This window comes from Panulirus ornatus, chromosome 62, assembly GCF_036320965.1.
Source record: "Panulirus ornatus isolate Po-2019 chromosome 62, ASM3632096v1, whole genome shotgun sequence".
Lineage (NCBI taxonomy): Eukaryota > Metazoa > Arthropoda > Malacostraca > Decapoda > Palinuridae > Panulirus > Panulirus ornatus.
In genome coordinates this window covers 12,898,546-12,923,092 of record NC_092285.1, presented here as the reverse complement: position 1 = coordinate 12,923,092, position 24,547 = coordinate 12,898,546, and the positions used below count along the sequence as shown (strand labels likewise).

Sequence of the window (24,547 nt, the reverse complement as noted above, 5' to 3'; positions counted from 1 at the left end):
GAGATGTCAGTATGTCTGTACATAGAAACCAAAATGAAATGGATGCTTCCTTCCTTTGTGTCGCAATAGTTCATTTTCCTGAACAGAAAGCCATTTGAAAATTTGAGATAAATCTTTTTATGTAGTTATTTAACATAAACGCAGAAACACTGTTGCTAGCCAGGTCACTCATGATAATAGTTCTTTTTCTTTCTCAGTATATTCATATAGCTAAAGGGCCTGCTTCTTTACTGCCTACAGCAAGGCTACCACTTGGTTGGATGAAATTACTGATATACAAGATGGTGTGCCATAACTTGAGGGTTAGTAGATATTAGGCTAATGGAATCACAGTTTACATTCTTTGAAGGTATATAAAGGAGGCTCTCATACTTTAAGATAGATTTTTTATGATATCCAACTCTTTGTATATAGAGGGCATAACAGAAATATATTTGCTTTTCAGGTACTCAGAAGTTCTACTTCGACGTGTCAGTGCAGGCCATATTGTCTTCTCTAACAATCAGCGAGCCTTTGTTTCTCTCACTGCTGAGGGAGCCCAGCCCTTTGCTGCTGAAGAATTTTCAGACATAAATGAACTTAGAGCACTGGCAGAACTGATAGGTCCATATGGCATGAAAGCACTAAATGAAAACCTGATGTGGCACATTGCTAACCAAGTCCAGGAGTTGAAGGTATAAAATCCTTTTGTTTCCATTAACTTTATGACTCCAAGTGTGAGCTGTTAGCACCAAGGATTTGATGTGTTGTTAAATATTGTTTTGCTCAGGTGATTATCACTCCCTATCCCCAGATTTTTCCATGGGCTTTGTAACCACATAACACATGATGCACTTAACTCAACTTATTCTTCTCTACTTTAGATTTTCCTGCTGTGAGTGATATGTGTTAGTGCTGCCTTTTGGCAAAATTGGAGGAGCAGCAGATAGAAGTGGTAGGTAGGACCATTAGACAGGGGGATTAGGTAGAAGTAGTAGGTAGGAACATTAGCTGAGAATATTAGGTGGTAGTAGTAGGTTAGAACATTGGGTAGGAACATTAGGTAGACACATCTACATGTGGCCTGCTGGCGTTCTGTCCACAAATGTACAAAATCTCTCTCTTGTCATACACAACACTTGACATCGCTTAATTCCCACAGCTCATTCTTCGTAACTCTAGATTTCTTGTGGTTAGTACTGTGTGCTAACCCTGCCTTTTGGCAAAATGGTAGGAGCAATAGATAAAAGTAGTAGGTAGAAACATTAGGTAGAAGTAGAAGGTAGGAACATTAGGTAGTAGTCAGTAGGAACATTAGGTAGGAGCCTCTGCAAGCACTGTGCTAGACTGGCCCTTTTCCAGTGGCCTGTCAAGGGTGTGGCTTTAAAGGCTAAGAAGCAGCAGAGGAGTTCACAAGTAATTGAGTCTCTATTGCTGTGGCCACCCCCATGCGGGAGTTCTTGAAGGGAATAGGCATCAAAGATATAGATAGATAGAGAGATATTAGGCAGAAGTAGTTGGTAGGAACAGTATGAAGGAGCCTTTGAAAATGCTGTGCTGGAGTTGCTCTCTGTCAGTGGCCTGTTAAGGGTGAGGCAGTAAAGGCTAAGAAGCGGCACTGGAGTTATCAGTCTTAGAGACTCTTTTGCCAAAGGTAATGGGTATCAGAGGTATAGATAGATAGATAATTTGAAGTTTTGTCTATTAGAGACTGATAGCATGTAGGTGAGCAGACTTGAGGTCAGACATTGCCATTACCTTTGGGTATGTTTGAATTTATACAAATGAAATATCATATTCTCTCATTTTTCTTATTGGAACTTCCAGTTTTTTCTGACAAATGCTGAAGTAGTAAGTGATTATGCTGGCAGAAAAAGCTTACCCACAGGTGTAAACACAATTCTTTTTTCCAGAAACTTGTGATGCTGAACAAGGAAGTCTTGCTTTCCATGAGAACAAATTTTGACAAACCTGACCAGATGAAGGAGCTGTTCAAGAAATTACAACGTATGTAGAAAAGACATTGTATCACTTATCAGATTAGTATGTTTTATTATATTACAGCAGGTTTAATCATAGTAATTACTCAACCAATAGGTCAGCATCATATCCATGCAGCAATTTTGGTAACTTATATTTTGTTGGTCATGATTCGTTAGTACCCACTTTGGCCAGAATTTACTTTCATCTTAATGTTCCTTACATAAAAAGCATTGAATAATCAAGGTGATATGATACAATCTGGATGCACTCCATATGGCAAACCATTAAGCTTATAACTGCAGTTAACTCTTATTTGAATACTCCTGAAGGGAAAAAATAGAAATGATGAAGTAGAAAGTGATGAAAAAAGAAAGATGTAAGGGAATAGATAAATAGCAAATTTTTTTTTTTTTTTTTTTTTTTTTTTTTTTTTTTTTGCTTTGTCGCTGTCTCCCGCGTATGTGAGGTAGCGCAAGGAAACAGATGAAAGAAATGGCCCAACCCACCCCCATACACATGTATATACATACGTCCACACACGCAAATATACATACCTACACAGCTTTCCATGGTTTACCCCAGACGCTTCACATGCCCTGATTCAATCCACTGACAGCACGTCAACCCCGGTATACCACATCGATCCAATTCACTCTATTCCTTGCCCTCCTTTCACCCTCCTGCATATTCAGGCCCCAATCACACAAAATCTTTTTCACTCCATCTTTCCACCTCCAATTTGGTCTCCCACTTCTCCTCGTTCCCTCCACCTCCGACACATATATCCTCTTGGTCAATCTTTCCTCACTCATTCTCTCCATGTGCCCAAACCATTTCAAAACACCCTCTTCTGCTCTCTCAACCACGCTCTTTTTATTTCCACACATCTCTCTTACCCTTACCAGCTTCTGCAGTTTCTCACATGAATCAGCCACCAGCGCTGTATCATCAGCGAACAACAACTGACTCACTTCCCAAGCCCTCTCATCCCCAACAGACTTCATACTTGCCCCTCTTTCCACAACTCATGCATTCACCTCCCTAACAACCCCATCCATAAACAAATTAAACAACCATGGAGGCATCACACACCCCTGCCGCAAACCTACATTCACTGAGAACCAATCACTTTCCTCTCTTACTACACGTACACATGCCTTACATCCTCAATAAAAACTTTTCACTGCTTCTAACAACTTGCCTCCCACACCAGATATTCTTAATACCTTCCACAGAGCATCTCTATGAACTCTATCATATGCAAAATTATTTATTTGTATATATTATACTTTGTCACTGTCTCCCGTGTTAGCGAGATAGCGCAAGGAAACAGACGAAAGAATGGCCCAACCCACCCACATACACATGTATATGCATGCACATCCACACATGCACATATACGTACCTATACATCTCAACGAATACATATATATATATATACACACACAGACATATACATATATACACATGTACATAATTCAAACTGTCTGCTCTTATTCATTCCCGTCGCCACCCTGCCACACATGAAATGACAACCCCCTTCCCCCGCATGTGCGCAAGGTAGCACTAGGAAAAGACAAACAAAGGCCACATTCGTTCACACTCAGTCTCTAGCTGTCATGTATAATGCACCGAAACCACAGCTCCCTTTCCACAGCCAGGCCCCACAAAACTTTCCATGGTTTACCCCAGACACTTCACATGCCCTGGTTCAATCCATTGACAGCACATCGACCTCGGTATACCACATCATTGCAATGCACTCTATTCCTTGCATGCCTTTCACCCTCCTGCATGTTCAGGCCCCGATCACTCAAAATCTTTTTCACTCCATCTTTCCACCTCCAATTTGGTCTTCCACTTCTCCTCATTCCCTCCACCTTTGACATACATCCTCTTTGTCGATCTTTCCTTGCTCATTCTCTCCATGTGACCAAACCATTTCAAAACACCCTCTTCTGCTCTCTCAACCACACTCTTTTTATTACCACACATCTCTCTTACCCTTTCATTACTTACTTGATCAAACCACCTCACACCACATATTGTCCTCAAACATCTCATTTCCAGCATGTCCATCCTCCGTACAACTCTATCTATAGCCCACGCCTCGCAACCACATAACATTGTTGGAGCCACTATTCCTTCAAACATACCCATTTTTGCTTTCGAAGATAATGTTCTCGACTTCCACACATTCTGCAACGCTCCTAGAACTTTCACCCCCTCCCCCACCCTATGATTCACTTCTGCTTCCATGGTTCCATCCACTGCCAAATCCTCTCCCAGATATCTAAAACACCTCACTTCCTCCAGTTTTTCTTCATTCAAACTTACCTCCCAATTGACTTGTCCCTCAACCCTACTGTACCTAATAACCTTGCTCTTATTCACATTTACTCTCAGCTTTATTCTTTCACACACTTTACCAAACTCAGTCACCAGCTTCTACAGTTTCTCACCCAAATCAGCCACCAGCACTGTATCATCAGCGAACAACGACTGACTCACTTCCCAAGCTCTCTCATCCACAAAAAAAAAGGAATTTAGTAATCTTTGATGTACGAGGTTAAAGAATGTATGCCTAGCTGCCAGGTGGAGTGCAGTCTTGACTGTAACCAAACAAAAGAATCATACGTTGGAGTAGAATACTTCATCTTCTGTAGCATTGTTGTTGGCTACAAAAGCTACTTAGATAATTCTAGAGACATTTTATAGAACCTGGCCTTAGAAAGAATGGATAATATTTTGAATGATTTTTGTTGTTGTCATGAGCCTGTTGTTTTTACTGTATAGGCTGTCTGATTACAGAGGTGGATAGTGTCTTGTCACGCATGCAGATCATTGGTGTTATCCTGTGTTTTCGGCAGTTGGCTCAAGAGGCATTAACGGATGTTCTTGACAATCGCATTCCTTACCTTATGTCATCGATAGCTGACTTTAAGCATCATGTTCCTAATGGAGATACCATGGTCAGTGATGATACAAATGTGCATTTATACTCTAATTAGTAAGGCTTCTACTGCTACATTTGAATAATGAAGTATGTGCTATATAATGCTTAAGAATATAGTGCTAAACTTGAACCTTATAATTTCAGCTCTTTCAGAGTTAGTATCTTGCTGATGTTAAGTCCCTGTCTTTAATACATTCACCAATAACTGAGGGAGAGAGGAAGGGTTTGCAAAATATAATAGTCTTTTGTGAGGAGTTTTTATTCACTTATTATTTGAGAAGGCTAATTACTGGATCTGCAATACTCAAGTGTACCTTACTGATTTTTATATTTCACCATTGTGGCCAGGGACATGGAGTTTTACTGCTCGTATACATACATATATGTGGTGTCAGCCAGATGTAGTTAGGTTTTGTTTGTCCTTCAGTTTGTCGGAGCATCTTTGCCAAGTAGAGCTATTCTTGTTTCAGATAATGTTTTTTTTTTCAAACTTGATCGCCATTTCCCACAGTAGCGAGGTAGTGCCAGGAACAGACTAAGAGAAGCCACATTGGCTCACATCCATTTTCTAGCTGTTAAGTGTAATTCACTGAAACCACAGCTGTTTACAGGTTGTACATGATTCTTAATGCTAGATTTTTTTGTTTGAGTGTGTGTCTATTAGTGTATGTGTATGTGTTTTGCTGAATTTTATGATACCAGTATTGATTCATGGAAAAATTTTATTGTTTTATGAACCTTTTACTACTTTTGCCAGATCATTATGTTAGAAAATACTGTGCTTCCAAAATAACTGTTTCAAATGCACCATGAAATTCTCATTAGTTCTGCTTTTAATAACACTTGCTTCATAATTGATAAATCGGTCTAGCTTCCAATGATAAGGAAATTTCAGCCCGAGTGTTTGAGCTTTAATGTATCTTAGTGACTGTACACTAATCCCGGGATAATACATGGGATTAGATTCCTGTAAACTCTGTGTATCTTGTTTTTGTGTATGTTGCTATTAAAGAGTGAATGGAAAAATTTATTGTTCCTGATCTCTTCAGACTCTTGAGAAAATAACCAACAATATGAGTTCTCAGTTAATCTCAGAACTCAAAACAAACAAAAGAAATAAGGGTTTTTGGAAACATAGTACCAGAGCTGTTACTAGGGGTGAAGGAGGAGGTTCATCTTTTGAGATGATCGGACACAGCGAGCTACCTTTTATATCCTAGTCTTCCATGTAAAGATATGGGCTTTCTTGATTTTTATGTGATTTGCTGCCTTAAGTAGTCTTGAAACAAGTGGTGAGTTGTAACTGCTTAATGCATCCTTCATTTTTCTAGATAATCCACATTGTTAACTTAATCACCTTATTTATCTTGGCAAGTTGAGCAAATGATGACTTGCCCTCATCCATCAGCCTTAATTTTTTCTCCTTAAACTTTAGAGAAAACAAAATATCCAACTTCTTCAGAAATTTTACACCATCAGGTGAACCATGGGCCTCTTACTTGTGTGGGTGGATGTAGTGATGGAATTAGTGCAGTATGTTATGTCTGCAAACATGTAATTGAAGCGTGCTTAATGGGGAGCAGGGAGAACATGCAAAACACTATGCCAACACAGACATACAGGCCAACCATGCATCTGCGTGTGATCTGTTTTCTTTATTTGAAAGGACCTGGCTAGCAAGTCTTAATTGCTCTTAGGCAAGTTGAACACTTAACCTGTGAGTTTTGAATCATGCATAATCAATGTAAATTGGTAAAATCTTTTCCCTTGTAACACCAGATTTGTATTTTAACATATTTTTATTGTCCAAGGGTTAGTGTACTGCAATAAACTGTTAGCTGTCAGTTTAATGAAAATCTTATATATTTGATCACCACAGGCAGTAAAGAACTTAACAGATCTCACTAATGCTGTATTCAGCTCTAAAGTTATCTCAAACACTTTGGCCCTGTGATCAGCTTAGGCAGTTTCTGTGTGGGTCATTTCCTTACATAAAAATTGGGCTTCATTGAAACTTTGTTTAATATACCTAATCATGTGTAGAGGCTTTTGATGGAGTTCACATTAGGCTCAACTTCAGTGTAATTAAGTTCTTATACCATGGGTTAGATTTTACATACATATATATATATATTTTTTTTTTTCATCTAGGTGACATTCATATTTGAATAATGTGAGCCATAGATGTATTTAAACTCCATCTTAGGTTCAACTAGCTTATGGTATTATACTATAATCTGAGAGAAAGAGGAGGATTGCAGGATACTAATACACTCTTCCTTCCCACGTGATGCGGGTGTTGTTCATGAGCAGATTGAGAACATTAAGCTCCAGGTTAGCAGAGAGTGAGTTCTTTTTAGCATGCCTGGGAGATGGTGGTGGAAAAGGTGATGGTGATGATAGTGAACGTTTTGTGATTGGTGCTAATAGTTTTAATACTGGTTGTGGTGATGGTATTACGTATGTATTAGATTACTGGCTCAGCAGTCAAGAATGTGCAAAGCAGATTGGAAATGCTCATCTAATTTGTACATTCTGGTAGAGTCTTATGTCACTAGACTATTGATACAGTATCATAATCTCAGGTTTTATTAATAACATTGAAAAGAATCATAGCAAAGGACCCACACTCTCTTCAATTTTCTTAGATTATTTGATTTTCAGTGCCAAGAATGCTTATGGAGATTTCTGACTAAGACTGAAGTTGTTGACTACTGCAGCCTCTTTAAATTCTACATCACAGTGTATTAGTTTGATAATACTAATCTGATTTTGTATTTCTGTGTGTATATTTATTAACATGTTTGATATCGTAGAAGACAAGTAAACAGAGCTGAGGGATTATAATGTATTAGAAATCATATTATATTTAGTACCAGTTTCACCTTTTGGAACAAAATAACAGGTATAGTTTTATCAATGCTTTACATTCACAATGATGATATGAATGTTATTAATTGGAAATTATTATCCCAAGGTAAAGCTTGCCAAAAGGTAAATGTTGAATGTAATGTATAGATATAGAGGTGCTGTTGATGAGTCTTTTGATGAGATGCATTTCTTAGTTAACTCTTAAGTGGCGGGAGTTGTACATAGCTCACTGATTGGGGCATATTAAAAAGCTGATCTTCATGGTTTTCTTTAAATGTGTGCCAGTATCATGATATTTGCATGGTTACTGGGTTTGTTGTTGATTTCTGTCATGTGCAGGCAGCATTATTTGCAACTCAGTGATGACTCAGACTGTGATGCACACCCTCCTGTATCATTTCGCCAACACTCTCCATAGGTAGCTTTGCATGAACCTCTTTGCTATATCATGGACATATGAGATATGTTGTCACTTTTTGTCTATATCATTCTTTTATCTATCTATATATCTTAGATATCTGTGTATCTCCTATCTATCTAGATATCTTTATCTTTGATGCCCGTTTCCTCCAGAAACTCCCTCAAGGGGATGGCCAAGGCAAGAGAATCTCCATAGTTAGTGAACTCTAGTGCCACTTCTTATCCTTTAGTACCTCACCCTTAACAGGCCACTGGCAGAAGGCAACTTCAGTGAAGTGTTTCGGAAGCGGCTGCCTAGTGTTATTACCGACTGCCTCTGTCTAATGTGTCTATCTAACATTCAAGCGTAATGTTCCAACTCACTACTTCTGTATAATGCTCCTGCTTCATGTTTGTACTTACTACTTCTACCTAATACTCCTACCCAGTAATTCTGTCTGTTGTTCTAATCATTATGCAGAAGGCAGGGTTAGTGCATAGCACTCGCCACAGGAAAATCCTGTCACAAAGAATGAGTTGTATGAGTTAAGTGATGTCAAGTGTTACATGTGACAAGGAGAAATTGTAAGTTTGTTGATAGAATGCCAGCAGTCCACATGTGGATGAGCCACTTGACAACCACTGAAGTGCTGGCTCACTATGCTGCCATCACTAACCCTCCTGATACCCAGGCAGGTAGTAATATACTTCCCCAGTTGATGGCTGACTATCTTTACTTTTACATGCATTTTATGATGTGAAACATAATTTCAATAATGCACACCCTCTAAAATCCTCCTCCTCCTCCATTTCTCAATTACTCTCATAGGGGCCCTACACATTAGCATAGCATTATACCATGGCCATAAAAGGTATGATAACCCACTATTTTTATATATGTTATTTTACTAGTATTTCTTCCATTTTATAATGGGAAACAGAGAGTTTGAAGACCTTGTTTTTTATCCATATTGAGATTAACATTTCAACGTTTTGCAAGTAACCCATCATATATGAGTTAACATCCTCTTGACTCATTGTTACCAGTCATTGTATATGACGAGTATCTCCCGTCACTTCTTTTTATTAGGTTGACTGTGTCACTGATCATGCTATAAAGAAGAAATTTGTCCGTTCATTTGACAAATATCAGACAAAATTTCATTTAGGATTTTTATGCATCTCATCATTGAAGTAATTTTCTATACTGTTATCCGTATACCTCCTTTATCTTACACATTACATTTAAAGAATATATGATAGTAATCTAAGTCATACATTGTATTGGTTTTAATTTTTGTTCATACTAACGTATGTAGAATAGTTGGATACATGTATTAGATATCAGTTAACCCCTTTGTTAGCCATATTTTATATGTTATGAATGAAGGATTACATTTTAATCATGATATATGAAAGTAAGACCTGTGTGGGAGATCTATGATTTGTATTTTATTGCAGATGTCAGTGCAGTATCTCAATCGTGATATGTGAAAGTAAGACCAGTGTGGAACATTTATAATATGTATTTCATTGCATATTTCAGTGCATTCTCCATTATTAGGAAAAAATGCTAGCTTAGCAAAAAGCTCAGTCTGTGACCTTTTAGCTGTTATTTTTTGTTGACGTTACATACATATCTGTTGGAAAAATGAGTAAGTTTAGTGCATATTGCACCCATGCATTTGTTTCAGACAACAGTGAATCATATCATTTAGGCAAGCCTGTGAACAGACTTAAGCATTTAGCTTTTACCATTAATTACTTCAGTGAGCCAAAGGTCAGTTGAATTTATAAGATGTACTGATTTTTCTTTTGAATGCTGATTGTTTTGATAATTAACTTATATCTTTTATATCAGATTGTAAGCAAACTTGATTGGCAATTCTCTGTCCATAAAGTTCTTGATAAGCATGAAAACCAGAATTTCCAGTCAGTATTTTAGGGAGCTGGGGCCCTTTTGGCTTAAAAGTTAATGAGTTGCAACTCATGATTGTGAAATGTCTAGAATCTGGGAAAGCTTTCATCAGACTTACAAGGTCCAAATCACCCATTCACAGATTCAGGCATGGACAGAGCCCCATATCTTGTTATGGCACTGTGCCTCCATAAGATCACATTGTTTTGCAACTATCAGTGTCTCTTGCCCATGAGTTCTTTCCTTCAGTAACATGACAGACAGGAGTTCCTTTTTCACAGCAAGGTCCTTCATCAGACACATTGAGAACAATTGCTGAAAGTTGATGTATGTCCTGCATGTAACATGTGCAGTGTTTGTTTGTTTTTTCTTTTTTTTTTTTTTCATGTTCACTATTTCCCCCATTTGCAAGGTAGTGCCTGGAACAGATGAAAAAATGGCCTTTGTCTGTCATATTCATGAAATATGATGTCTTTCTTTTTGTACCTATCCCTTGCTTTCATAATTAATTCTTACATTTTATAATGGAAACAAGATTTGAATGGTGCATATCCTCCAGAAACCCTCCTAAATTTCTCCGCCATTCCCCATTAGGTTTTGTGTGGTAACTTCATTGTTATGCCATGGCCATATAAGGTATGTTAGCTTTTTTTCATTTTATGATAAGAAACAAAAAATTCGAAGACTGTTTTTGACCATACTGTGATCAACTTTTTGCAAGTCACCAATTGATCAAGAGTTAAGTGCACTGGCCAAACTTGACAAGCATATTCTCGTTTTGGCCTAACTGGATGTGACCAGCTTGCTGAATATTTCCTTATCCATTTACTTGAATGCAAACGTAATACAGTATTTGCCAGCAGACAGTTTGTCTCCTGTACTACTCTCCAGAGATGGGACTTTGGTGACAGGGACATCAACTCTCAAGCCCCTCTTACATACAGATTCCAGTTTATATCTTACAAGACAGGGTGTCCCCCAAAAGATTTACTCACTTTTTGACACCCTATAACTCACTGAATTTATTTCTGTTTTCAGATCCAATTGACCCTGAAAAAAGAAAAAAAATTCAGTGATGAGTTATAAGGTGTCAAAAAGTGAGTACATTTTTTGGAACACCCTCTATAATGTTTATATCAAGACCTTATTTCACTCTCTTCCATGCATTTTCCAGTACTTGCAGCTACTCAGGTTGAATTTCATCAAACATATCCAACCAACTTTGGAGCTTGTCTAGGTTCTCTTGTAAGTTTAGTCACTCCTTATGTTTTACTTTCCTTATGACTTGGCATTGTCCATAAACCCATTTAGGCAGGAGTCCAATCCTTAAGGTAAATCACTCACATAGATCAAGCAGAGCAATGGTCCCAGAACAGAACCTAGTAGTATGGCAATGGTAATTTCTACCTATTTTGAGAAACTTTTTTGTGAAATGTGTATTGTTTTCTCTTCCACTGAGTTAATCATATATCCAGCAACATGTGTATTGTTTTCCCTTCCACTGAGTTGATCATATATCCAGCGACATAGTCTCCCCTTTATTTGTGTGTGAAGACATGGCTTCTATACTAACATCCTGTGTTGTAAACAGCATCACAGTTTTTCTGATGTCTGTGTGTGGGTGGGTGTGCTACTAGATTTTACCATGAGTAATTATTCACAGGAAATTGTAGCTCATTCTGTTGTGCTTATGTGCTAGATATATTGATATAGTGTTATGTAACTATGTTCACTTGAGATCACAGGAAATTAGAAATGTACACCATGTTTTCACTTTAGTAATTTATTTAAGTGTTTTATTTTTTAGCTTGTGAATGAGATGTCATCAGCTGCTGGACACCCCTGTGATGTAGACCCAGCTTTAGTTAATGTATTAAGATCACACAAAAATGGTAAGGAAGATGATTTTTTTAATTGGGCATGGATTAGTTGGTAATGTTTCAGTTAGAGATGCCATGGAGTGGGATTTAGGTACAGAAGACAGCTTCACTGTGGTGGGAGAAGTAGTTCGTTATGAAAAGAAAATTTGATTAATTAGAAAGATTTTAAGAAAGTTCTTGCTCTTTATGGTACACACTGAAGACCTCTGCATGCTACCAAGAACTTTTGGTACTTGCATAGGTGTGTATGGTAGCAATTGTGAATGAGTGAATTCAGATAAATGTAGGAATGCTTCAGGGTTGTATAATGTCACCCTGGTTTGTTTTTATCTGAATGGGGTATTACATGAGGTGAGAATGAGATGAGGTTTTTGTATGCTACTGAACTATGAACACATTATAAGTTATTTATTGGTAATGTATGCAAATGTATCTAATCTCTGCTCTTTTCAGAGGTACCAGATGAAGAGTTTGTCACCACATGTTTGCTGATGGTATTTGTTGCTGTATCCATTCCTAAATTAGCACGTATGGACAGTACAGTAAGTGATGAAAAAGCTAAAAGCCCTTTGTGATTCTTCCTTTCTATGAAGATTGAATATGGAGTTTTCTGATTCAGATGGAATAGACTGATAGGGAATTTATGACCCAGGGAATGCTTCATTGGGAGATAGAATGCATAGAATGTAAAACAAGAATAATTTTCACAAAAAAGTACAATATGAAAATAGTAGTGGCTTGTGAAGGATGTATCGCATATGGAAACAATTGTCATAAAACTAGAAACAATATGAAATTTTTTTTTTTGATTTAGGGGTAATGTAAGGTCCTTCCAGTCATGTATTTTGGAGATTTGAACTCACTTAGGTTCTGTATGTATTCTGATGAGAATATTCCACAAAATTTATAACATTTTTGTTGTAAACCTTTTGGGATTTTGCTGGTGGTGACTCACTCTTTTCAGTTTTTGATATTCCGTTTATTTTTTCGGACCCTTTCCTTTTTTTTATGAGACTTTCTATACAGTAATTAAGTTTTTTAGCACATTTGAAATTCATTTTAGTTTGAAGATAAAATCTTCACATTGTTTCATCAGTGTGCTGTCATCTGTTGCATGATATTAAGTACTGTATGTCTAATGCATTATTTATTCTATGATTATGTGTATATTATGCAGAATAAGAGTAGAAATGTGGGAAAGAATGGAGAGAAAAGAGGCATGAAAAGAGAACAAAGTGAAGGAGAAGGGAATTATGTGGCAGAAATATGAGAGGGTGAGAAAAAACAAAAATGAACATACATTCTCACATAACACAAATGAAGTGCTGAGACCTTTGGAAATAACCAGACTTTCTGGACTAGACAATTCAGTCTTATGAAATGCATCTGCTCATCTCAGTGAATCTGTGGTGGCTGAGAGGGTGGTTGCATGCACAGTACACTTGATAAAGGAGGAACAGTTTAGGTTTAGGAGTGGTTGAGGGTATGCTGATTAGGTGTTTGCTCTAAAGAATTTGTGTGAGAAATACCTGGAGAAAAAGAATTTTATGTGGCACTTATGGGTTTGGAGAAAGCTTATGGTGGAGCTGACAAAGGGGCAGTGTAGAAGGAGATATGAATATTTTAGGTATGTGGAAAGTTATTAAATGCAGTGAGTAGTTTTTACCAGAATAAGGCATCTGTACAAGTAGGTAGGGAAGAGGATGAGTGGTTCTCTAAGAAGGTGCTCTGCATTAAGGTGTGGTGCCACCTTGTTTGTTTAATTTGATTTTTGGTAAGATTGTGAAGGAGGTGAAGACGAGGGTATACTGGGCATAGGAGTCCTTGGAAGTGAAGTCAAGATTGTTTGTAGTTTGCATGGCTCTGTTGACAGGCTTAAAAGGACAACTGAGATGGGAAAGAGGGAATAAGTATGAAGAAATTTTGATGACCATACATGAGCTGCATTCTTAGAAATTTTTTTCTAAGAATTTAAATTTGCAATATAAAGTTGTACAGTGTATTCATTTATGTTTCAGTGCCATAAAGGTATCAATGAAACCCAAACCTAGTAGAGAAAAATGAAATATTTTTTGTTTCCATCTACCTTTCTAAAATGTAGGTATGCAGTGAAGATATCCATTACGATATTCACAGCTTTAGTGATGTATAGAGCAGCACATTTTCGATAATGAATAACAAAAATGTATAAGATTAATACATAACCATTTTATTCACAGGTGTACAAGACTGCCTATTCAGCCCATGCAAACAACTCCCACTGTTTGGCCCAAGCTGTCAATACATTATTTGCTGCACTCTTCACATATTGTGGACGAGCTCAAGATATTGAGGAAAGACTGAAAGAGTTCTTGGCGGTAATTTATCAAGTTTTATAGGTGTCAGGTGTCTGGATTACTTGCTTTTGATTCCACAAGTACTACTTCTAACATGATAAGTAAGATTTGATATGTACAGCCCTGTCAAGCTTGCAGATACATCCACACAACAAACACACAAGAAGACCATGCTGACATAGTCCCCGGCTGATATGATAATGAGAACTTCTTTTTCTTAAGACTGAGAACTAAGGTTGGTAAATCGAGAACCAGCTTTTAAGGCCTAGAACAGGCAAAGCTATGACCAATCTTGAGAGAGTGGAGATTTATATCTGCCTATGAATATATGCAATGAGATTTTGCCACTGGGCAGGGCCTTTGTGCAGCACTTTCTGCATATCTTGCTCTTTTAATAGTCATGTTGTTCTCATTACATGGTTGTCAGTCCTGGGCTCATCTGGGATTATTTTAGCCAGGTATTGAGCCTTCTTTTAAAGTTTTCTGTTCTTATTCCATGCAAGCTTGTACTCTGGAACTTTTAAATTTCTTTCCTTTGTGGGTTTTTTTCTATGAACAAGATGGATTTTCAAGAATAATGTTCAGGAAAATCAATGTCAGCACCTTCAAAGTTTTCTTCTTTCTTTAGTTAAACACAGATTTCCCCAATCTTCACTGTCCTCTGTAGAGAGCAACAGCTTGCTCATTTTGGGCCTTTCTTCAGCTAGTCACAGACCAACACAGAGATGATCCACTTACTCCTGGGCACCCAGCAGCTGAGAAGTCACTTGGATAGCACACTAACCAGAAGTCTTTTTCTAAGTTAGCTTTTTTCCATCTCATGGATTAGTAGTCTTATATGTGAATAAGATCAAGGTTATTAGGTACACTAGGGTTGAGGGACAAGTCAATTGGGAGGTAAGTTTGAATGGAGAAAAAGTGGAGAAAGTGAGGTGTTTTAGATATCTGGGAGTGGATTTGGCAGCGGATGGAACCATGGAAGCGGAAGTGAGTCACAGGGTTGGGGAAGGGGTGAAGGTTCTGGGAGCATTGAAGAATGTGTGGAAGGCAAGAACATTATCTCGGAAAGCAAAAATGGGTATGTTTGAAGGAATAGTGGTTCCAACAATGTTATATGGTTGCGAGGCATGGGCTATAGATAGGGTTGTGCGGAGGAGGGTGGATGTGTTGGAAAAGAGATGTTTGAGGACAATATGTGGTGTGAGGTGGTTTGATCGAGTAAGTAATGAAAGGGTAAGAGAGATGTGTGGTAATAAAAAGTGTGGTTGAGAGAGCAGTAGAGGGAGTTTTGAAATGGTTTGGTCACATGGAGAGAATGAGTGAGGAAAGATTGAGAAAGAGGATATGTGTGTCAGAGGTGGAGGGAACGAGAAGTTGGAAACCAAATTGGAGGTGGAAGGATGGAGTGGAAAAGATTTTGAGCAATTGGGGCCTGAACATGCAGGAGGGTGAAAGGCGTGCAAGGAATAAAGTGAATTGGAACATTGTGGTATATCTGGGTCAACGTGCTGTCAATAGATTGAACCAGGGCATGTGAAACATCTGGGGTAAACCATGGAAAGTTTTATGGCGCCTGGATGTGGAAAGGGAGCTGTGGTTTTGGTGCATTATACATGATATCTAGAGACTGAGTGTGAACAAATGTGGCCTTTGTTGGCTTTTCCTAGCGCTACCTCGCATGCATGCAGGGGGAGGGAGGGTGTCATTTCATGAGTGGCAGGGTGGCGACGGGAATGAATAAAGGCAGCTAGTATTTATTATGTACATGTGTATATATGTATATATCTGTGTATGTATATGTATGTATACGTTGAAAGGTATAGGTATGTATATGTGCATGTGTGGATGTGTATGTATATACATGTGTAGAAGGCGACTAAAGGGGACGGGAGCGGGGGGCCAGAAACCCTCCCCTCCTTGTATTTTAACTTTCTAAAAGGGGAAACAGAAGAAGGAGTCTCGCGGGGAGTGCTCATCCTCCTCGAAGGCTCAGATTGGGGTGTCTAAATGTGTGTGGATGTAACCAAGATGAGAAAAAAGGAGAGATAGGTAGTATGTTTGAGGAAAGGAACCTGGATGTTTTGGCTCTGAGTGAAACGAAGCTCAAGGGTAAAGGGGAAGAGTGGTTTGGGAATGTCTTGGGAGTAAAGTCAGGGGTTAGTGAGAGGACAAGAGCAAGGGAAGGAGTAGCACTACTCCTGAAACAGGAGTTGTGGGAGTATGTGATAGAGTGTAAGAAAGTAAATTCTAGATTGATATGGGTAAAACTGAAAGTTGATGGAGGGAGATGGGTGATTATTGGTGCATATGCACCTGGGCATGAGAAGAAAGATCATGAGAGGCAAGTGTTTTGGGAGCAGCTGAATGAGTGTGTTAGTGGTTTTGATGCACAAGACCGGGTTATAGTGATGGGTGATTTGAATGCAAAGGTGAGTAATGTGGCAGTTGAGGGAATAATTGGTATACATGGGGTGTTCACTGTTGTAAATGGAAATGGTGAAGAGCTTGTAGATTTATGTGCTGAAAAAGGACTGGTGATTGGGAATACCTGGTTTAAAAAGCAAGATATACATAAGTATACGTATGTAAGTAGGGGAAATGGCCAGAGAGAGTTATTGGATTACGTGTTAATTGATAGGTGCACGGAAGAGAGACTTTTGGATGTTAATGTGCTGAGAGGTGCAACTGGAGGGATGTCTGATCATTATCTTGTGGAGGCAAAGGTGAAGATTTGTAGGGGTTTTCAGAAAAGAAGAGAGAATGTTGGGGTGAAGAGAGTGGTGAGAGTAAGTGAGCATGGGAAGGAGACTTGTGAGAGGAAGTACCAGGAGAGACTGAGTACAGAATGGAAAAAGGTGAGAACAAAGGAGGTAAGGGGAGTGGGGGAGGAATGGGATGTATTTAGGGAATCAGTGATGGCTTGCGCAAAAGATGCTTGTGGCATGAGAAGCGTGGGAGTTGGGTTGATTAGAAAGGGTAGTGAGTTGTGGGATGAAGTAAGATTATTAGTGAAAGAGAAGAGAGAGGCATTTGGACGATTTTTGCAGGGAAAAAATGCAAAGGAGTGGGAGATGTATATAAGAAAGAGGCAGGAGGTCAAGAGAAGGGTGCAAGAGGTGAAAAAGAGGGCAAATGAGAGTTGGGGTGAGAGAGTATCATTAAATTTTAGGGAGAATAAGATGTTTTGGAAGGAGGTAAATAAAGTGCGTAAGACAAGGGAGCAAATGGGAACTCTAGTGAAGGGCGCTAATGGGGAGGTGATAACAAGTAGTGGTGATATGAGAAGGAGATGGAGTGAGTATTTTGAAGGTTTGTTGAATGTGTTTGATGATAGAGTGGCAGATATAAGGTGTTTTGGTTGAGGTGGTGTGCAAAGTGAGAGGGTTAGGGAAAATGATTTGGTAAACAGAGAAGAGGTAGTAAAAGCTTTGCGGAAGATGAAAGCCGGCAAGGCAGCAGGTTTGGATGGTATTGCAGTGGAATTTATTAAAAAAGGGGGTGACTGTATTGTTGATTGGTTGGTAAGGTTATTTAATGTATGTATGATTCATGGTGAGGTGCCTTAGGATTGGTGGAATGCTTGCATAATGCCATTGTACAAAGGCAAAGGGGATAAGAGTGAGTGCTTAAATTACAGAGGTATAAGTTTGTTGAGTATTCCTGGTAAATTATATGGGAAGGTATTGATTGAGAGGGTGAAGGCATGTACAGAGCATCAGATTGGGGAAGAGCAGTGTGGTTTCAGAAGTGGTAGAGGATGTGTGGATCAGGTGTTTGCTTTGAAGAATGTATGTGAGAAATACTTAGAAAAGCAAATGGATTTGTATGTAGCATTTATGGATCTGGAGAAGGCATATGTTAGAGTTGATAGAGATGCTCTGTGGAAGGTACTAAGAATATATGGTGTGGGAGGCAAGTTGTTAGAAGCAGTGAAAAGTTTTTATCGAAGATGTAAGGCATGTGTACGTGTAGGAAGAGAGGAAAGTGATTGGTTCTCAGTGAATGTAGGTTTGTGGCAGGGGTGTGTGATGTCTCCATGGTTGTTTAATTTGTTTATGGATGGATTGTTAGAGAGGTGAATGCAAGAGTTTTGGAAAGAGGGGCCAGTATGCAGTCTGTTGTGGATGAGAGAGCTTGGGAAGTGAGTCAGTTGTTGTTCGCGGATGATACAACGCTGGTGGCTGATTCATGTGAGAAACTGCAGAAGCTGGTGACTGAGTTTGGTAAAGTGTGTGAAAGAAGAAAGCTAAGAGTAAATGTGAATAAGAGCAAGGTTATTAGGTACAGTAGGGTTGAGGGTCAAGTCAATTGGGAGGTAAGTTTGAATGGAGAAAAACTGGAGGAAGTAAAGTGTTTTAGATATCTGGGAGTGGATCTGGTAGCGGATGGAACCATGGAAGCGGAAATGAATCATAGGGTGGGGGAGGGGGCAAAAATTCTGGGAGCCTTGAAGAATGTGTGGAAGTCGAGAACATTATCTCGGAAAGCAAAAATGGGTATGTTTGAAGGAATAGTGGTTCCATCAATGTTGTATGGTTGCGAGGCTTGGGCTATAGATAGAGTTGTGCGCAGGAGGGTGGATGTGCTGGAAATGAGATGTTTGAGGACAATATGTGGTGTGAGGTGGTTTGATTGAGTAAGTAATGTAAGGGTAAGAGAGATGTGTGGAAATAAAAAGAGTGTGGTTGTGAGAGCAGAAGAGGATGTTTTGAAATGGTTTGGTCACATGGAGAGAATGAGTGAGGAAAGATTGACCAAGAGGATATATGTGTCAGAGGTGGAGGGGACGAGAAGTGGGAGACCAAATTGGAGGTGGAAAGTTGGAGTGAAAAAGATTTTGAGTGATCGGGGCCTGAACATGCAGGAGGGTGAAAGGCGTGCAAGGAGTAGAGTGAATTGGAACGATGTGGTATACTGGAGTTGACGTGCTGTCAATGGATTGAACCAGGGCATGTGAAGCGTGTGGGGTAAACCATGGAAAGTTGTGTGGGGCCTTGGATGTGGAAAGGGAGCTGTGATTTCGGTGCATTATTACATGACAGCTATAGACTGAGTGTGAATGAATGGGGCCTTTGTTTTCTTTTCCTAGCGCTACCTCGCACACATGACTGGGGAGGGGGTTGTTATTCCATGTGTGGCGAGGTGGCGATGGGAATAAATAAAGGCAGACAGTATGAATTATGTACATGTGTATATATGTATATGTCTGTGTGTGTATATATATGTGTGTACATTGAGATGTATAGGTATGTATGTTTGCGTATGTGGACGTGTATGTATATGCATGTGTATGGGGGTGGGTTGGGCCATTCTTTCGTCTGTTTCCTTGCGCTACCTCGCTAACACGGGAGACAGCGACAAAGCAAAATGAATAATGAATATAAGTATATATGTATATACACATATTGCCATTTTCTGCATGAGTGAGGTAGCGTTAAGAACAGAGGACAGAGCCTTAGAGGGAATATCCTCACTTGGCCCCCTTCTTTTGGAAAATATAAAACTGGAGGGGGAGAATTTTCAGCCCTCCACTCCCACCCCTTTTAGTCGCCTTCTAAGACATGCAGGGAATACGTTGGAAGTATTCTCTCTCCCCTTTCCCCAGGAATGACCTAGACTTGAGGAGAAAGATCATGAGAAGTAAGTGTTTTGGGAGTAGGTGAGAGTGTCAGGAGTTTTGATGCAAGAGACTGCTCATTAGTGATTGGTATTCAGTATTAATAATGGAAATGGTGAACAACTCGTTGAGTTATCTGCTAGAATACATGATTTAAAAAAGAGGACATTCGCAAGGATTTGTATGTGAGTAGGAAAGATGGTTAGCAAAGTTGTTTAGTGAAAGAGAAAAGAGAGGCAGTTGGGTGGTACTTACAGGGAAGGAGTGCAAATGATTGGGGGATGTATAACAGAAAGTGCAGGGAAAGTGTAGGGGTTGAAAAAGAGTGCAGAATAAAGATGTTTTGGAAGGAGTTTGATAATGTGCAAAAAACGAGAACAAATGGGAACACTGGTTTATGGGGCAAAATGGAAATGGTAACTGGCAGTGTTAAAGTTAGGAGGAGAGGGAGTGAGTATTTTCAAGAACTGCTGAATGTGTTTGATAAAATGGTAGCAGCCATAGTGTTTGGGTCAGGGTGGTATGCAAAGTGAGAGAGTCATTGAGAGTGGTTTGGTGAAGAGGAAAGAGGTAATGGAAGCCCTGTGTAACATGAAATGTGGTAAGGCTGCTGGTTTAGATGATTTTACTGTTTCATTTATTAAGAAAAGGTGTGACTATGTTGTTGATTGAATTGTTAGGATTTTCATTGTTTGGATGAATTGTGATGTGGTGCCTGAGGATTGGCAGAATACATGTATAGTGCCATTGTATAAAGGCAAGGGAGATAAAGGTGAGGTATAAGTTTTTGTTGAATAGCCATTAAGTTATATGGGAGGGTATTGAATGAGAGGGTAAAGGCGTGTACACAACTTCAGAGTGGAGAGAAGCAATATGGTTTCAGAAGTGGTAGAGGATGAGTGAATCTGGTGTTTGCTGTAAAGAACTTGTATGAGAAATACTTAGAGACTTAGATGGAGATGTATATGGCATTTATGGATCTGGAGAAGACATAGGATTGATATAGATGCCATGTGGAAGGTCTTAGAAATGTATAGTGTGGTAGGAAAGCTGCTAGAAGCATTGATAAGTTTTTATCTAGGGTGTAAGGCATGTGTATTAATGGAAGGGAGGTGAGTGAATGGTTCCAAGTGAAGGTTGGTCTGTGGCAGGAATGAGATATGTCACTATGTTTGTTTAATTTGTTTATTTTTATGGTGATGATGGAGGTAAATGTGAGTCTTAGAGAGAGGTGTGAGTATGCAGTGTGTAGGGGTTAAGAGGGGCTTGGAAAGTGAATCAGTTGTGGTTTGCTAATGATGCAGCACTGATGGCAGATTTGAGTGAGAAACTGCAGAAGTTGGTGACTGAGTCTGGAAGAATGTGTGAAAGGAGGAAGTTGAGAGTAAATGTTAATTAAAGTAAAGATATTAGGTTAAACAGGATTGGGAGACAGATTAGTTTGGATGAGTTTGTCATGGATAAGGAGGTAACTGAGATGCATATTTTGCAGCTTGCATCATCAAGCCTACTTCGCCTTGGCCGTGAGAATGACAAGGATGTCATCAAGAACCGAGATGCAACATATATTCTTCTACATCAAGTAAGTTTTTACAGTTTTAAGTGTGTGATTTCAGTTACCTTAGAGAAATTCCTCATCATTCTTGACCTTGTATTACTTTTCAACAAGTGACTAAGTTATCTGGTTGTGTGAAATTGTATGTGATGTGCTAGACTTCTTAAACTAATGAGTTACTGCTCTCTCTCTCTCTCTCTCTCTCTCTCTCTCTCTCTCTCTCTCTCTCTCTCTCTCTCTCTCTCTCTCTCTCTCTCTCTCTCTCTCTCTCTCTCTCTCTTTCTCTCTCTCTTTCTCTCTCTCTTTCTCTTTCTCTCTCTCTTTCTCTCTTCTCTCTCTCTCTTTCTCTCTCTCTCTCTCTCTCTCTCTCTCTCTCTCTCTCTCTCTCTCTCTCTCTCTCTCTCTCTCTCTCTCTCTCTCTCTCTCTCTCTCTCTCTCTCTCTCTCATAAAAGTTAGGAAAAGTAATTACAAATTTTGGAGGTCAGATACTGGGAAAGACATGTAAGGGTAGAGAGTTCCAAAGCATCAAGGTGTAAGGAAAGGAAGAGTTATCAGGGCAGCCCACCCCTGAGTTGCCAATGGCCATCTATAATGCACCAAAACCACAGCTTCTTATCCACAACCAGGTCCCATAGATTTTTCCATGGTTTACACTGGCTGCTTCACATGCTCTGGTTCAGTCCATTGTCAGCACATCAACCCCTGTATGCCACACTGCTCCAGTTCACTCTATCCTATGCATGCTTTTTACCCTCTTGCATGTTCATGCCCAGATTGCTCAAAATCTTTTTCACCCCTTCCTACAATCTCGAATTTGGTCTACCCGTTCTCCTTGTCATCTCCATTTCTTAATACATATATCCTCTTTGTCATCCTTTCCTCACTCATTCTTTCTATATGTCCAACCCATTTTGGCTCACCCTCTTCAGATCTCTCAACCACACTCTTTTTATTACCACAGTTTTCTCTAACCCTTTAATTATTCATTCCATCAGACCACCTCACACTACATGTTGTCCTCAATCATTTCATTTCCAGCACACCCACCCTCCACATAATCTACTCTATAGCCCATGCCTATACTATATGAACTGTACCTTCAAACATACCCATTTTTGCCCTCCCAGATAATGATATTTTTTTCCACACATACTTTATCACTCCCAGAACCTTCGCCCCTCACCCATGCTATGACTGACTTCCATTTCCATGGTTCAATTTGCTGCCATGCCCACTCCCAGGTATCTAAAACACTTCACTTCCTCCAATTTTTTGTCATTCAAACTCATACGCCAACTAACATGTCTCTCAACCCTGCTAAACTTAATAAACTTGCTTTTATTCACAATTACTCTCAACTTCAGCCTTTCAAATGCTCTTCTAATCTTAATCACTAACTTTTGCAGTTTCTTTCTCAAATCTGCCATCAGGGCTGTATCATCAGCAAACAGCAACGGACTCACTTCCAAGGCCCTCTCATTCCCTACAGCCTGCGTACTTGCCCCTCTCTCCAAGTCTTTTTGCATTTACCTCCCTCATCACTGCATTCTTACACAAACAGCCATGCTGACATCACCCATCCCTGCTGCCTCGACATTCTTAACTTTCGATGCTGGAAGTGCCATTGTCAACAGAATAACTCTCCAATGACCTGAAGATAGATTATCATCATCATGTAATTCAGGATCATCTTCCTGGTCCTGTAGAACTAGATAAAAGAGGTATGATTTCCTTCTTAGAAACTTTTAAAATGTGATGTCATTGGCAGGAAATAGGTTGACTGTCTGTAGGGAAAAATTATTGTGCACTACCACCACCCAGACTCAGTGTACAGCTTTAAAATTGAGGCATGAATATGCCTGTCTTGTATAGATATCTGTCTGGAGTAGTTGATAAGTTAGATAGTTTGAGTAATTAAGAGTTCTTGATTTTATTGACATTTTTGATATTGAATGATTACCCTATACAGTATAGTCAGTTAATTACTTAGAAATTAATATATAAGTATGTACATAACAGGATGATTAAGATTTTGACACTAAAGTATGTGTACCAGTCAGTCATTATAGATTCTCTTTTGCTTTTCAGATTGTTGTACAGTCTCCATTCCTGACCATGGACCTGTTAGAGGCATGCTTCCCTTATGCCCTCATCCGTAATGCATACCATGCTGTGCACAAAGCTGAGCACTGAACCCCACCCAAGTTACAAGATGAATAATGTTAAACGTGTGCTGATAGGCATTACTTGAGTCATGGAATGTTCCAAATTCTAGGTTGCTTGAGTACTCAGTGAATTTTATTGATTCTTTATAGGAATTATAATTCTGGAATGGGTCATTAGCATCCTAACTTAATTTTATGTATTTATGGGAAATTTTTTATTACAGTATGCAGTCATATAGTCCTGAACATGCTGAAGGGAGAATGACATGCACAGGATTGACTGAACTGGAGCAATGCTGTGTACAAAGGTCAGTGTGCTGTCAGTGAACTGAGCTCGGGCATATGAAGTGAATCATGATTGTGGTTTGGGGCTCTGGTTTTGATGCATTACACAAGCCAGCTAGAAAATGGATTTGAACGAATGAAGTTATTTCTTCATCTGTTCCTGTGGGACTTGGTTGTGGATAGGAAGCTATGGTTTCAGTGCATTACATATGACAGCTGCAGAATAGATGTTAGAAAGTGAGGCCCTTTCTTAGTCTGTTCCTTGCGCTACCTCACTAACATGGGAAATCGTGAATTGGTTTGAAAGAAAGAAAGAGTATATGCGTGGAAGTGGAAGTGAGTCATAGGATGGGTGAGGGGGCAAAGGTTGTGGGAGCATTGAAGAATGTGTGGATAGGTCTTTATCTGGAAGGGCAAAAATGGATATGTTTGAAAGTATAGTAGTCCCAGCAATGTTATATGGATGAGGCATGGGCAGTAGATGAGGATGTGCAGACTCCTGGAGGGTAGACGTGATAGAAATGCAGTGTTTGTGGACATTATATATTGGTGTGAGGAGGTTTGATTGAGTAAGCAATAAAAAAGTATTTTTGAGAGAGTTG

The 24,547-nt window shown here is 39.2% G+C and overlaps 1 protein-coding gene across 3 annotated transcripts in view; it reads left to right on the top strand.

The window, feature by feature from the left end:
• Positions 1 to 24,237, top strand: part of Hem (Nck associated protein 1 Hem) — a 59,383-nt gene extending 35,146 nt beyond the window's left edge. For 2 of the 3 annotated variants that reach the window (XM_071656172.1, XM_071656171.1), the window contains exons 18-26: positions 446 to 674; positions 1,893 to 1,986; positions 4,774 to 4,934; positions 7,232 to 7,252; positions 11,914 to 11,998; positions 12,440 to 12,528; positions 14,206 to 14,343; positions 21,432 to 21,521; positions 23,584 to 23,840. In XM_071656172.1, coding sequence (XP_071512273.1) covers positions 446 to 674; positions 1,893 to 1,986; positions 4,774 to 4,934; positions 7,232 to 7,252; positions 11,914 to 11,998; positions 12,440 to 12,528; positions 14,206 to 14,343; positions 21,432 to 21,521; positions 23,584 to 23,688 — 1,012 coding nt within the window. In that variant the 3' untranslated portion in view covers positions 23,689 to 23,840. Of the gene's footprint in view, positions 1 to 445; positions 675 to 1,892; positions 1,987 to 4,773; positions 4,935 to 7,231; positions 7,253 to 11,913; positions 11,999 to 12,439; positions 12,529 to 14,205; positions 14,344 to 21,431; positions 21,522 to 23,583 lie in introns of all 3 variants that reach the window. The other variant, XM_071656173.1, reaches the window with a different exon arrangement.
• The last annotated feature ends 310 nt before the right edge of the window (positions 24,238 to 24,547 follow it).